This window comes from Rattus rattus, chromosome 4, assembly GCF_011064425.1.
Source record: "Rattus rattus isolate New Zealand chromosome 4, Rrattus_CSIRO_v1, whole genome shotgun sequence".
NCBI classification, from domain to species: Eukaryota; Metazoa; Chordata; class Mammalia; order Rodentia; family Muridae; genus Rattus; species Rattus rattus.
Window position 1 is genome coordinate 102,394,928 of NC_046157.1, and position 15,321 is coordinate 102,410,248.

Below are 15,321 nucleotides of genomic sequence, written 5' to 3' on the forward strand. Positions count from 1 at the left end.
CTGACACTATGGGTTCAAGGGGCTGAAATGAAGTCTTCACGCCCATAGTGCAAGCTCTTTCCTTTCCTGACTTGGCCAAACCCCTCAGCTCTGACCACCTATTTAAACAATGAGAATCATGTAAGTGGTCAAGAAGCCCCTTGATTTTTTTATACAAATAATTAGATGCTTTTTTTTTTAAAATGTTACATGTAAAAGTAAAACAAGCCAATGTGATGCTTAAAAAATTCATGAAGATATAAACCGTTCTGTCCGAATAGCCCTCATTTCCAGGTAAGTTGAAACACGCCTTCCTCTCTTGTGCAGTAACTTGACACATATTTTTCTTTCCTGTACAGTTTCATTTTTGCAATACGCCACTGAGTATTCATCCCCACTGCATTACGCTCTTAATACTCCATTAAAATTCTTGTCAAAGGCCTCTAATGAGCTCCATTTGGACAAACAGCAAGGTCAATTTTCCACCCTCCTCTCGCTGGACTCTCGGAAGCTGTAGAAAGTTAATCACTTCCTCATTAAAGCACTCGTCAGCGCTGGCTTTGCCTCGCCCCTCCTCTCCCTTCTTTGATTCGCTGCGGCTCCTTTTGAAATCTCTTTTGCTGCCTGTTTCCTAGGCCCCTTCTTTCTAAATGTGGAGCTGCTGAGATCTGCTCCATCCTATATGGTTTCCTGGATTACATGGCTTATCCCTTAGGCTTTAATGCCACCTTTCAATATGCAAATATCCCTTTTTTACGTGGCCTTTCTCATCACTGACAATGTTAATAACCCATCCGCCAAGGCTGAGGCTTAGAACTGTCCCTCCTTTGTGTGCATCCCTCGTCTTCCATATTAAATCCACACGTGAGTTGCCTATTTGATCTCTAAAAGGTCTCTCTGCCTGTCCCCTCTTGGCCACTGATACCTCCTCATCATCTAGCCCCTTCTTAATTAGATGATAGCTCTAACATTTGACAGAGGATCTATCACAATAGTTTGCAGTCCCAACAGTTATTGGTGTCTGTTTGAAGGAGTGTACTATGACAGCCCCAGAATTCAAACCAATGTGACTTTTGTTCTATTGTCACTGCTTTAAAGAATAACCCGGGAGATTCGAATAACCACCTGACCTAAGTATACACTAAAGAAAACCACTCCAAGTGGGCAGGTTGGCAGTTAAGAGAATCAAAACAATTTATGAGGAAGCCATTCCTTTTACTGAAGGGAGAAATTCTTTAAGATGATTTAGAAATGAGAAAATGCACCATGGTCTCAGGCTACTGAAAGAACCACTTAGTGCCTATGTGCCCAGAGGGGCTTCACATGCCACTCTTGTAAAATAATGAATAATTTCTCAGAGGGACGATGTCATTATTTGTGTCACCGAAAATTAAACTGGACAAGACACTAGAAGATTCACAGCAAGTAATGAATTCCACTGACTAATGAATGGCAATATGCATACCATTAAAAGTTTCTATTACGGGATGAGCAATGGACTCCCTCACAGGGAAGAAAGCTTTGATAACAAATCCATTAAAAATAGCTGTGGCAATGGAGTCTGGGAATAATTAATTATCCGAAATGGCTTTTATTCGAGCTAATTTTGTTTGTAGTATGCCTGCATAAAAGATAAGATTCCCTAATCCAGGAACAAAAACAAACCAATAAAGATGGGAAAGTTTGCCTTTTACCAGGGCGACATGAGAAAATATATATTACATGTAAAAAAAAATGAAATGTGGTTTCTGCATGTGGTCAGTTTTAGATGTTTTCTGCTTGTGACAGTGCCTCCCGGTTCCTAAGTGAGGCCATAACATTTTGGGTTAATTCCTGACTATTGATTTAGCAGTCTTCAAGCTTCTTCAAAGACATTCAGAGTATGATACTAATGAAGTAATCATAACGCAGCCTTACAGCTGAAGTACTCCTTACAATCTTCAAAAGCTTTTCATGTAATTCGATCCTCACGCCAGTCACGAGGGAGGCGCCTACGCAGTGACATCATCGTTACTAAAATATTTTACTTTTGGGAAGCATTACGCTGAGTCCTCTGTATTCTGTATCCAGAGGAAAACCTATAAAGGTATCTTTCCACTTACTTACAAAGGCAGTGAGACTTAGCTGGTCCTATCCAGATAGGGAGATACTTTTATGTATGTAAGCCCTCAGAGGAGCGGAGTACCAAAACTTTCTGTATATTATATAAAGTATTTTTTTCCATTTTGAAAATGTCTTGTTGATAAGCGGCACTCAGACAAGACTTGGCAGAAGCACAACAGTAGTCACTCCCGCTTTATATCAGGACAACATGTTCCTTACGTGATAGGCAAGCTGAGAAGCCACACAGGGAATCATTGGGTGACCAATGGATTAACGGAAGAAGTCCAGGGACCCTTAGAATGGACAGACGAAGGATTATGACAATGGGACTTTATCTCAGGAGTGGGGCATCTGGTAGAAGCAGAAAGTGCATGGGACTGACAATGGCAAGAGCAAAAATAAAGACTAGAGCTCTCCTCGGTTTCCCTCTGGCCAATGCTTCATGCTGGCTGAATCCGGTCAGAAATCAGTGACACATAACCCATGCTAACCCTCAGTGATCGGAGAAAGGGGATAAAGAATGGGTCATGACCAAACAGATGCAGAACATACACAGGCACAAGCTGTTCCATGGATATCAGTGTTTCAGACTCATGCAAATGCTGGTCAACATGGACCGACAATAATACACATGTAAATTTTCAGAAAAATAAACCAACAGGAAGCTCTACAATCCTGAAGTCATGCTGACCTGCCCTTTCAAAATACATAACATTTCAATTATTCTCTGAGACATTCATAAAATGTATTGATCATAATCATCCTCCACGTCTCTCTCTAGCTCCTCCCAGGTCCTCAGTCTTCACTCCTTCTCAACATCATATCCTCTTCTCTCTCTTAATAGCCCATGGAGACTAATTTGTGCTATCCATAAACTCCTGAGGGTGGGACCAGCCACTGGCCCAGGGTCAAATGACAAGGTGGTACATCCTTAAAGAAAACAGACTCTCCTTCTTCTAGAAGCCATCGACTGTCAATAGCACCTCGGTTATAGTTCAGGATTTATGAGCCCTTCCATGTTAAAATGCTGACTGGCTTGCTCTCATAAGGTCTTGTGTGGGCAACCACAGGTGCTGGGAACTTATGGGTGTAGCATCCCTTCCATGTTGAGAAATGACTTGTCTTTTTATAAGCAATAATGAACTTATACTTTTAGACAGTAAATCAAAAGAACTGCATTCTAAAGTTTAAACCTAGGATCATGCTTACGGTCATGATACACCCTGGTTATCATTTATCCTTCTTTCTTCTTCTATCTACATCATGCATCTGATAGCTTTTGTTATCTGAAGGTGGGTATTCGAAGTGCTGAAGGCGATGTTATCTTCATCTTAAGTCGTTACAGGACATCTTGGTCTGGATCACTTATGAAAACTCAAATTCTAAAATTTTTTTTAGAATTGCTTAACTGGTTCATTCTGGGGACAAACACAGTTAGAGCAGCACTGTGTAACAGAAATAAAGACAGAGTGCAATAATTGGCATAGGGAAAATCTGGATACTCTTTTGTGCCAAGGGACTCCGTGCATGTCTTAAGCATTCACACCCAATAATTGGGGGTTAGCAGAGCACACTCCCATGGAGCCCTGCGGTCTTTTCTGCTGGCACAACTGCGGCAGTTGGGAGCCTCCCCCTCTCTTTGTTGCTTCTTGCTTCCTTGAATAAAAGCTTCCACCCCCCTCCACTCACCCACTCAGGTCTCTTTGGCTTTCTTCTCTTTTGTACCTCAACTTGTGTCTTGCATGCAGTTTTCTCATGACCACTGGATTCTGTGCTATCAACTAGCAGAGTTTACCTCCCATCGTTTATCTTGTCATCTCTTTTGGAGGAAAATGCCTGAGTTCATGGGCCATCTTCACATTCTAGCCATGAATAGACCAGGCAACGACTTGTCATCTCCTACTGTACCAGTCTTCCAAGATACACGTTCCTACATAGTTAACCTCTTGTTTCATTCAGAGGGGTCAGAGCCTTAGATGCGTTTATCACTTAGATATTGGCTCCTTGAACAGATGCTTTTACTTGGAGATTATAGCAACTTATCTAAGTGTTGGGAAGACTAATTAATTCATGCTTTTAAGGTGATTTGAGAATCTGCTAATGGAAAATTCTATAAAAATGCTAATTTTGATTATTCGCTCTATTGTGGATGTATGTATTCTCTATCAGTTGTTTCCCAACTATTAAATTAAAGAATGAATGGGGAACTCAGTTTTATTCTGAATTCTGAATTTCCTCTTCAAAATATAAGCTTTGGGATTTCTAGGTCACTGAAATGCAGATCTTTCATCCGATGCAGGCCACGTGATTTTTATGGTTAAAATAACATATAAATGATGTTGATTTCATCATCCATTTTGATTTGAACAGAGTGAAAGGCACAGCTTTGAAAAATATGCAGGAGCCATTGCCTTTGATTATGTTTGTACATTATCAGAATAACTCTGATGGAAAGGCCATATGACCAATTACTATGGTGACTTATGTAATATACATATATAATATAATACATTAACACAATTGAAAGTATATATAATAAATAAGATAAATAAGAATACATGTAGGTTTTTTTTTATAGAGACTATATTTCTTAGTAGATTAGTAGAGGGTTTATAGCAAGACTTTGACATATAGGATACACACAAAATAGTACTAGGGCAATGAAATATGGCAATAGAAAATCAGATATACTTTTTGATACCTACTTCTGTAATCCTATTACAGTAGGAATGAGGATGATAATTGTTAGTAATTCTCTACTTCATTGAGATGAAAAAAGATGAGGGTAGTTTGCATTGTTTACTGCTGATTGCCTTATGTTAGTAAGGACAAAGGCTGTTGTCTGCCTCTTGGTCTTGCGTCTTAGTATACTTAGAATATATAGTTTGAGTACTTAATTGTTGAAGACCAATACTTTTAATGGTCACTACTCTATAGGATTAAGAACAAAACATTCTGAAATATTGATGTAACATAATAATAATAAGTTTAGAATCAGTGTAGTAGTACAACCCACAGAAACATTCCAACTTCATATTAACAGATGGCCTTATAAAAGAAGATTTAGATCTAGCCTTGGATCTGTAACGTGATCAAGTTATTATTTTATATTTTACAATGTCCTGTCATATCAGTGAAACCTCAAGAGGATCTTCTCTATTTTCTCTATAAATGGTCCACGTGAGTCCCATTATGAGAGGACAAGGATTGATTGCTATCACTTTAAACACACTGTGATCCTTTTAATAACATCGTGAACCAGCAGATTTCAGTGTCCTAGTAGAAAAATTTCCTGTACAGAATCTTAATATGAAACATTAGAAACTCTGTCAAAACTAAACGGATCTTCTCTAATACTGAAAGCATATGGATCAGCCTGCCTGTCCTTCAAATATCAAGGAACTAGTAAACCTCTTCTGACTCACCTCCAGAGAACTCATTGATATCGTTGATCCAGTTTCACTTCTTGACAGTCCTGCGTTATCATCCAACTCGGAGGCCATGAAATTCTTCACAGCTGTTCGAGGCTCAAAGGGTAAATTCTGCATATGTTCCTGGGGCGCAAGATGCTGATCTAAGTTCATATTAAACTGGTCCATGACGGGGGGATTCATATTGAATTCAGGATTTACTTTGTAGTGTAATAGCCTTTCATGCGGCAAGGTTTCCATGCCAATATTCATTTTGCTTTCCTCTTTCATCGATGGCTGGGTGCTAACAGAACTTCTGGGCATCACAATATAGTCACTCTCCATCATTCGTTCTTGAGGGTGGACGATGTCCATATCAGCCCCTCTCAAATTGTCATCCGTGCATAAGTACACAGTTCTCCTCAGTTCAGTGTTCTCCTTTTTCAGACACGGATTGCTCAACTCATTCATACTCATGGGCATGTGCAGGGCTGTGGGCTGCTGGATGATGACTTTGGAAATGACATTCCCAGGCAATGTTGAGTAGCTTAGCCCTTCAGGGTTAGTTCCCTTCTCTTCCTCATCATCATTTAGAGAGATCCTGGAGAGTGTTCCTGTTATGGTTGCTGCTCGGCAGGGGCCGATATCCTTATGAAGCACTGAAAATTGGAACATGGTAGTTAATAAAAGGCAAGTCTTTAATTTTTTATCATTACATGATATTATTTATCTTCCTACTAAACACTCTCCCAAAGGAAAAGAAAAGTAACCTTTTAACAATTTGTTAACACTCCTTTGTTCATGATCCAGATTACTGAATTGTTACTGATGCTCTGATGGTACCATAGATCATGAGTAGACCATAGATAAAGCATATCTGAAAGCTAATTAGCTGGTTTTCTAAAAATTTCAATGCTCTGTCCCGTAAAGAGTTCTGCATTAATTTTCAGGGAAAGGGTAGATTACCAGAGAAGATTTCTTCACCCGTCTATTCAAAGCATTTTCATAAAAAATATAGATTTTGTTCACACTAATTTGCTACTTTTTAGAGGCCTTTCTTCTGAACTTTTCTAGAAGTTTTGTTCATTAAAAGAGCTTTTTGAGAGCTGGGTGTAGTGACAGATGACATTAATCCCAGCAATTGGGAGACAGAGACAGATCTCTGTGAGTTCAAGATGAACCCGCTCTACATAGTGAGTTCCAGGGTAGCTAACACCACATAGTGAGACCCTGTCCCAAAACAGAACTGGGGCAGGATGGCCACTTTGCCCACAAATCAAAGCAACTATAGTAGAACATTTCACCATGTGTAGCTAACTACAGAACATTTTGCTTTGAAGCATGAAAAGTTTTCAGACAGGCTGAATTTTGCCTATTATTGTTCAAATTTTGAAAATATATTCATAATTGTGAATTAGCACAGAAACTGAAAAACAGCAAATTATGAATACATTCTGCAACTATGAGGAAATGTAGCTTTTAAAGTATTCCAAAGCATGGACCCCTCATACAGTACCTGCTTCCTTTAGAGATGCTGCTTTTTATCACTGTACTATTGCCCCCTGTTTCCTATACCATACATGATGTTAAATATTCATTTTTTCATGAATCCACAATGTGGCTGTAAATTTTTATATTTTATATTATTATATGCTAAAAATTAAGAAAAGGTTATGCTTGAAGAAGTTATTTCAAGATCCAGCACGGTGGTAGTCTGTAGTCCCAGCATTTGGGAGGCTGCGGTAGTCTTGGCTACCTACACTGTATAAAAGCAAAGACAACAACAAACTAAAACCTAAACTTCTTAAGATAATAAAAGAGCAGTCACACTTCGCGATTGTTGGGAATAATTATTTGAAACATTAAAGGGTGAGGTTTGTTAACCAGTTTGATAAGAGATGAAATGAAAATAATGTTTAAAGCACTTCCCAATTTTCAGAATAGTTTTAAGTTCCTAAGTTTACACAAAATTGATCCAAAATTGATAGCACTGAAACTTAAGACAAACGACAAGAACTTATTGTGTTATATTAGTGATGGACAGATGTTTTCACACCTTTATTAATAGATTATAAACTACAAAGGAAGCTTTGGTAGTGAGTATTGGCTTCATAATCTGGATGCAAGATACACTCATCTTTCTCCAATATGATCTATGTATATTAAATATTAGGGAAATGTAATTATTTTTCTGAAGCAGTATCCACAGTATGTGAGAGACACCCTGCCTCTTTGCTTTGCTTAAAATGTAAACAAGCCTTGGATGCAAACCTCCTACACATGGCAACAATGTCGAAACAGTAGCTTTGAGAGAAATTAATCAAGTTGTGAAAGGCACAACAAAAGTGAAAACCAAGCGACACAGAAAGCAACGTGAATAGCTAGCATAAGCAGATGTGTACTCCAGCATCTCCAGAAGCAGTTTCCAAGTTCACAACAGACTGCTCGTAGCCCTTGAACCGAGACTTTAAAGTTTAGTACATTTCAACATACGTAGAAATCTCTTGGAAAAACTCTGAAGAAAGCTGCCGACAAGCTCGGACTCAAAGAGCATGGGCCAAAATGAAAATAGAAATATAAAAATGTTGTAAATTGTTTCTGAATAATACATTAGTGCTCGTCTGTGTTTAAAAGACTTAACCCCCAAACCCTCAGTACAGACTGGGAAAACCAGAACAATCTATCAAAAGACAGCACTGTGCATACTGATGGGCTGGGAGCAGCAGCTCTGAGGGGAAGGTCTGACATGAAGATTTTCAGTCCTTGCTATGCACCAGAGTAATTTGAATGGCTTCTAACAGCCCTTGTTACTGTGTTCCAGTACCACAGTTTCTGGCCTAGAAGATCTTGGTAGGTCTTTAAAATTGCATTTCTAGGAGTTGCCTGGTAAATCTGACACTGCTTGTTTGGATACCACACTTTGAGACACATTGGTTTGATATTAATGCTTGTTAAGAAAAAGACAAAAACGTTCTCATTCTTCCCTCTCAAGGATTCTCAAGATATCACTATTTGCAGATGATAAGATAGTATACATAAGCGACCCCAAAAATTCTACCAGAGAGTCCCTACAGCAGATAAACAACTTCAGCAAAGTGGATGGATATAAAATTAACTCTAACAAATCAGTAGTCTTCCTCTACTCAAAGGACAAAAGGGATGAGAACGAAATTAGGGAAAGGAGACCCTTCACAATAGTCACAAATAATACAAAATATCTTGGTGTGACTCTAACAAAGCAAGTGAAAGTTCTATATGACAAGAACTTCAAATCTTTAAAGAAAGAAATCGAAGATCTCAAAAGATGGAAAGATCTCCCATGCTCACAAATTGGCAGGATCAACATAGTAAAGATGGCCATCTTATCTAAAGCAATCTATAGATTCAATGCACTTTCCAACAAAATTCCAACTCAATTCTTCATAGAGTTAGAGCAATTCTCAAATTCATTTGGAAACAAAAAAATCTAGGACAGCACAAACTCTTCTCAACAATAAAAGGACTTCTGGGGGGAAATCATCATCCCTGACCTCAAGCTATATTACAGAGCAATAGTGATAAAAACTGCATGGTATAGGGACAGAGACAGGCAGGTAGATCAATGGAATAGAATTGAAGACCCAGAAATGAACACACACACCTATGGTCACTTGATCTTTGACAAAGGAGCCAAAACCATCCAGTGGAAAAAAGACATTTTCAAAAAAAAGGTGCTGGTTCAACTGGTAGTCAGCATGTAGAAGAATGCAAATTGATCAATTCTCTCCTCCTTGTAAAAATCTCAAGTCCAAGTGGATCAAGGACCTCCACATAAAACCACATACACTGAATCTAATAGAAGGGAAAGTCGGGAAGAGCCTTGAATACTTGGGTACAGGGAAACTTTTCCTGAAGAGAACACCAATGGCTTTGATTTAAGATCAACAACCGACAAATGGGACCTCATAAAATTGCAAAGCTTTTGTAAGGCAAAGGATACTGTCAATAAGACAAAACAGCAACTCACAGATTGGCAAAAGAGCTTTAGCAACCCTACATCTGATAGAGGGCTAATATCCAATATATACAAAGAACTCAAGAAAGTAGACTCTAGAGAACCAAATCACCGTATTAAAAAATGGAGTACAGAGTTAAACAGAGAATTCTCAACTGAGGTATCACTTAATAAAAGAATGTTGTTCAACATCCTTAGTAATCAGAGAAATGCAAATCAAAACGACCAATCAGAATGGCTAAGATCAAAAATGCAGGTGACAGCAGATGTTGGCGAGGATGTGGAGAAAGAACACTCCTCCATTGCTGGTGGGACTGCAAGCAGGTAAAATTACTTTGGAAATCAGTCTGGTGGTTCCTGAGAAAATTGCAAATACCTGAGGAGCCTGCTATACCACTCCTGGGCATAAACCCAAAATATGCTTCAAAATATAACAAAGACACATGCTCCACTATGTTCACAGCAGCCTTGTTTATAATAGCTAGAAGCTGGAAACAACTCAGATGTTACTCAACTGAAGAATGGATACAGAAAATGTGGTACAGATACACAATGGAGTACTACTCAGCTATTAAAAACAATAACTTCATAAAATTCACAGCCAAATAATGGAACTAGAAAATATCATCCTGAGTGAGGTAATGTAGACACAAAAGAATACACTGGGTATGCACTCACTGATAAGTAGATATTAGCCCCAAAGTTCACAATGCCCATGATACAACCCACAGACTCTATTGAGCATAGAAGGAAGGAAGACTAGGGTATGGATGCTTCAGTCCTGCATTGAGGGGGACACAGGATGATCAATCCTAGGAGGTGGAGGGAGAGGGGGACCTGGGAGGAAGGGAGGAGGGAGAGGAAATAAGGGGGGCAGTATCAGGAACTGGAGTTGGAGGAGATGTGAGAGAGGTACCGAGAGTCGGGAAATTGAATGAAAATATGTATTGGGGGGATGATGAAGTGGGGATAGGCACTGCAACCAAGGAACATGAGGCTCCCAATGGGGATGACTTTAGCCGAAATGCACAGAGAAGGGGGAGATAGAACCTGCTGAGACCATCTCCAGTAAATAGGCATGGCCCCTGGTCAAGGGAGGGGGCCACCCACCCATCAGAGTTCTTAACCCAAAACTATTCCTGTGCAGAGGAAGAACAGATACAAAAAATGGAACAGAGACTGAAGGAAGGGCCAACGGGGGACTGCCCCACCTGGGGACCCATGGTGTCTATAGACACCAAACCCAACACTGTCGCTATGATTAAGAGACGCTTGCTGACAGGAACCTAGTGTGGAGGTTTCTTGGGAAGTTCAGCCGGCAACTGACCAATACAAATGTGAATGCTTAGAGTCAACCATCAGACTGAGCACAGGGAACCTGGTGAGGGAGCTGGGAGAAGGACTGGAGGAGCAGAGGGGAATGGCAACCCTATTGGAAGAACAACATAGTCTGGCCAGACCACCCAGTTCTCCCAGAGACTAGTCCACCAACTAAGGAGTGTACCTGGGGGGATCCATGGCTCCAGATATATATGTACAGAGAATGGCCTTGCCTACCAGCAACAGGAGGGGAGGTCCTTGGTCCTGGGGAGGTTTGATGCCCCAGTGCAGGGGGTGGGTGCTGGAGTGGTGGAGTGGGAGAGTGTGGGTGGGTGGGGAAGCACCCTCATACAGGCAAAGGGGAGGGGGGCAGATGTGGGATGGGGGGGTTGATGGAGGGATAACCTGGAAGTGGGATATCATTTGAGATGTTAACTAATGGAATGATTATTAGTAATAATATTTTTTTTAAAAAAAGGAATACATGAAGAGAGGCAAGGAGGCTAACCTGAGGATAGATGATTAGGAATTAAACAGATACCTAACTACTAAAATATGTTCAAGCCTCCCCACGCAGCCAAATTATATTCTATAAATGGGAAACTTATGCCATGGCTTGTAAATCATAGTGGATGGATAAGCCGAGGGGAATTATTTTGCCAGCTATCGTTGAACTGGCAGGTTCATGAAACTAAACACCGGCAAGATTATGTTGTGGCAACATTTTGTTGGGTCTTTTTCCCCTACAGGACAAGGTAATTCCTGCTCCTCTCACACGCCCACTATGGTTTGCCAAATCATAGCGGCTAACTTACAGTGACTGTGACCATGCCCTGCTTAGAGTGTTTTGATTGAATTCAAGAATACAAGATTAGTCTCCCATGTGCTTGTGATTGTGGAAAGAAATATGATTTGACATTTGCACAGATTTTAATGGCTCTGAGTTGAATCTGAAAGCAACACAGAGGGGCGTCTGGAAGGTAGGAGGGAGGTGTCTTTCCCAAGCCGGCAAGTTCTGTAATAGTCGTCATGACATTTAACTCCTTTGTAGACAGTTTGGATAGAGAGAGAAGATTCTGTATCAAACGCTCAATGGCTGTACAATCTCAGATGGATGTTATCCTGAAAGAATTTAAGATGACAGCTAACAGAGATAAACACAGAAGTTTATTTTCCCCCACTTCCCTGGGAAAACATACCAGAAGCATAATTTTGACATAATCTTAGAGGTCTCCTTGACAGCACCTATAAAATATCTGAGGGGTTTTAGATGACACGTCGGTGCTCACACTGCAATATAAATCAGATCTGAATCTTCACCACAACAATACAAGTAACTAGCCAGCAGTGACGAAAGCTGGATGGCCATGCAGATATGTGTGCCCTGTAATTTAAATTTATTGACAAATTGGGGGCTCTTTTCAGCACCAGGCCTAGAAGATGCTACTAGAAGTGACTGATGATACGAGGCTGTTAAATCCGGAAGCATAAATAAATAAATAACCCACCAGAAAACAAAAATAACACTCAGATTGAGCAAAATGATCTCGACTTTTTGGATACTCAGATGATACAGTGTGTTTATGAAATGCCACAGTGACTTGCCTTACAACCGCCCTTATTCATACAGATGAAGTTTAGGGCACATCTAATGCTTTTTGCTGCTATGGTGCTCTCAGTAATCCATCCTTTATTTCTTCTCATCGTTCGTTCCCTCTCTCTCCCCCCTCTATATAGACCCCTGGTGTTAGGGTGATTCTCACTGGATGATGCCACCAGTCCCAACATGAGTGGAATGCACAAAACACAGCATTTTTTTTTAAAAAGATTAAAACCCACGACATTGTTTCGCATCCCTACGAATTGATTATATCTTAAATATCCAGGTATTCTTACCTGATCGGCAAGCAATGTCTACATCCTTTTCAAAGTCTGTCTGTAACAAAAAATAATAAGGCATAAAATCATCATTTAATGAAGATTGCAAATGGTTTTAATATTCAAATTATCTGAAGCTTATAGACGTATGTCCAGTCCTACTTATTGTTTTGTGCAAAAGAATATTCTTAGGGAACAACCAGAATTTCCTAGAGACAAAATGGTCTCTAAACCCATGGAAAATGACTTCTTTCTGATATGGTAACATAATTCCCCATATGAAATGATAGAATTTTAGCTGGGACTGATGGTTCCAGTGGTAAATCTTACTGCTTAGGAAGATTACATATGCAAGGCCTATCTGAGCCCAAGAATGACATCAAGGTCCCTGAGACCAGGCTCAATCTCAAAGGTTTAAAGGTGGTGGGATAGTGTTTGCCTAGCATGCCCGAGGCCCTGAGTTCAATTCCCAGCACTGCAAAAAAAAAATGGCAGTGGTGGCATACACTTGGGCTGGTGAAAAGAAGGGGAATCATAAGTTCAAGGTCATCCTCCATTGAATGTTGAGGCTAGCTTCAGCTACATGAGGGCTTCTCTCAAGAAAAATGTGGGGTGGGGGTGTAAGTCAGTCGCTGAGTTTGCATAGGCCACACAGGGTCTGGGTTCAAGCTCTAGTAGTACTTCAAAAACAAAACACAACGGGAGCAGAATTTTAAAGCAATAGCCTAACTTTAATAAAGCAACCAGAAGGCACGCTGTTAGAAAAACCCTTAAATACATGTCTTTGAGTTTTGCATTTTGTGCTTCCAGTTTTAGCGTGTTACTTGTGACACAATATTTTATGACGTAGGTTTGCTAACGTCACAATCCTACAGAATCACATATTAAAGCTGAGGGATTAGTGACTCTCCGTAAGGCCTAGAATCTTTGAATGCTAGTTCTATCTTCGCCCAAATTCTCATTTTAAGCAAATCATTTTATCTTTTTTTAATGGTAAAACCAGGTTAACCTGTTGCAAGCAACTTCTGTTAATCAGATGCCTGTCCTTATTAATATTAATTTTAAATTGTATCGTTGTTGTTGTTGTTATGCACAGACAGACATGCTGCAGCACACCTGTGGAGGACAGAGGGAAACTCTGTGGGGTCGGTTCTCTCCTTCTAAGTTAAGATGGGTCCCGGGGATCAAATTCAGGTCACGAGGTTTACCTGCCCCATCATCTGGTCAGCCCGCCATCAATACCTTAAACAGAGATTTCCTAGGGCTATCTGATTTTTTTTTAAAAAAAGGAATTGGTTGCTATTTCTCATTCTTTAGCTGCTAACATATTGCTTAGCCATATTTTTATGTTTCCTAGTCCAAAAAAAATGCTAGTATTAAGTCAGTTATCCTATAGAAAACTCATTCCTATTTGGTCCTGGTTCTGCTGATATTGCTCGGTTGGCTGACAGTCTGTTTTGTTTTGAGATGGGTTCATGCTGTGCAGTTCAGAGTGTGCTCTAGAGATGGGGTCCCTCTTGTTTCGGCCTCACAGCACTGGCAGCCCAGGCCTGTGCAGGAACTCCCATTTCTGGTTTTTTTTTTTTTTTTATTATTAACTTGAGTATTTCTTATATACATTTCGAATGTTATTCCCTTTCCCGGTTTCCGGGCAAACATCCCCCTCCCCCCTCCCCTTCCTTATGGGTGTTCCCCTCCCAACCCTCCCCCCATTGCTGCCCTCTCCCCAACAGTCTAGTTCACTAGGGGTTCAGTCTTAGCAGGACCCAGGGCTTCCCCTTCCACTGGTGCTCTTACTAGGATATTCATTGCAACCTACGAGGTCAGAGTCCAGGGTCAGTCCATGTATAGTCTTTGGGTAGTGGCTTAGTCCCTGGAAACTCTGGTTGGTTGGCATTGCTGTACATATGGGGTCTCGAGCTCCTTCAAGCTCTTCCAGTTCTTTCTCTGATTCCATCAACAGGGGTCCTGTTCTCAGTTCAGTGGTTTCCTGCTGGCATACGCCTCTGTATTTGCTGTATTCTGGCTGTGTCTCTCATGAGCGATCTGCATTCACATTTTGATCATCCGTCTTGAGTTTCATTTGTTCTAGGCATCTAGGGTAATTCAAGCATTTGGGCTAATAGCCACTTATCAATGAGTACATACCATGTATGTCTTTCTGTGATTAGGTTAGCTCACTCAGGATGATAGTTTCAGTTCAACCATTTGCCTCTAATTTCACAAAGTCATTGTTTTTGATAGCTGAGTAATATTCCATTGTGTAGATGTACCACATTTCTGTATCCATTCCTCTGTTGAAGGGCATCTGGGTTCTTTCCAGCTTCTGGCTATTATAAATAAGGCTGCGATGAACATAGTGGAGCACGTGCCTTTTTTATATGTTGGGGCATCGTTTGGGTATATGCCCAGGAGAGGTATAGCTGGATCCTCAGGCAGTTCAATGTCCAATTTTCTGAGGAACCTCCAGACAGATTTCCAGAATGGTTGTAGCTGTCTGCAACCCCACCAACAATGGAGGAGTGTTCCCCTTTCTCCAAATCCTCGCCAGCATTTGCTGTCACCTGAGTTTTTGATCTTAGCCATTCTCACTGGTGTGAGGTGAAATCTCAGGGTTGTTTTGATTTGCATTTCCCT

The 15,321-nt window shown here is 40.4% G+C and overlaps 1 protein-coding gene across 1 annotated transcript in view; it reads right to left on the reverse strand.

The window, feature by feature from the left end:
- Positions 1 to 15,321, reverse strand: part of Adgrb3 (adhesion G protein-coupled receptor B3) — a 718,298-nt gene that overhangs the window by 21,604 nt on the left and 681,373 nt on the right. The window contains exons 27-28 of the mRNA XM_032900877.1: positions 12,703 to 12,742; positions 5,508 to 6,151 (exon numbers count right to left, since the gene is read on the reverse strand). Of these exons, the coding sequence (XP_032756768.1) occupies positions 5,508 to 6,151; positions 12,703 to 12,742 (684 nt within the window). The remainder of the gene's footprint in view (positions 1 to 5,507; positions 6,152 to 12,702; positions 12,743 to 15,321) is intronic.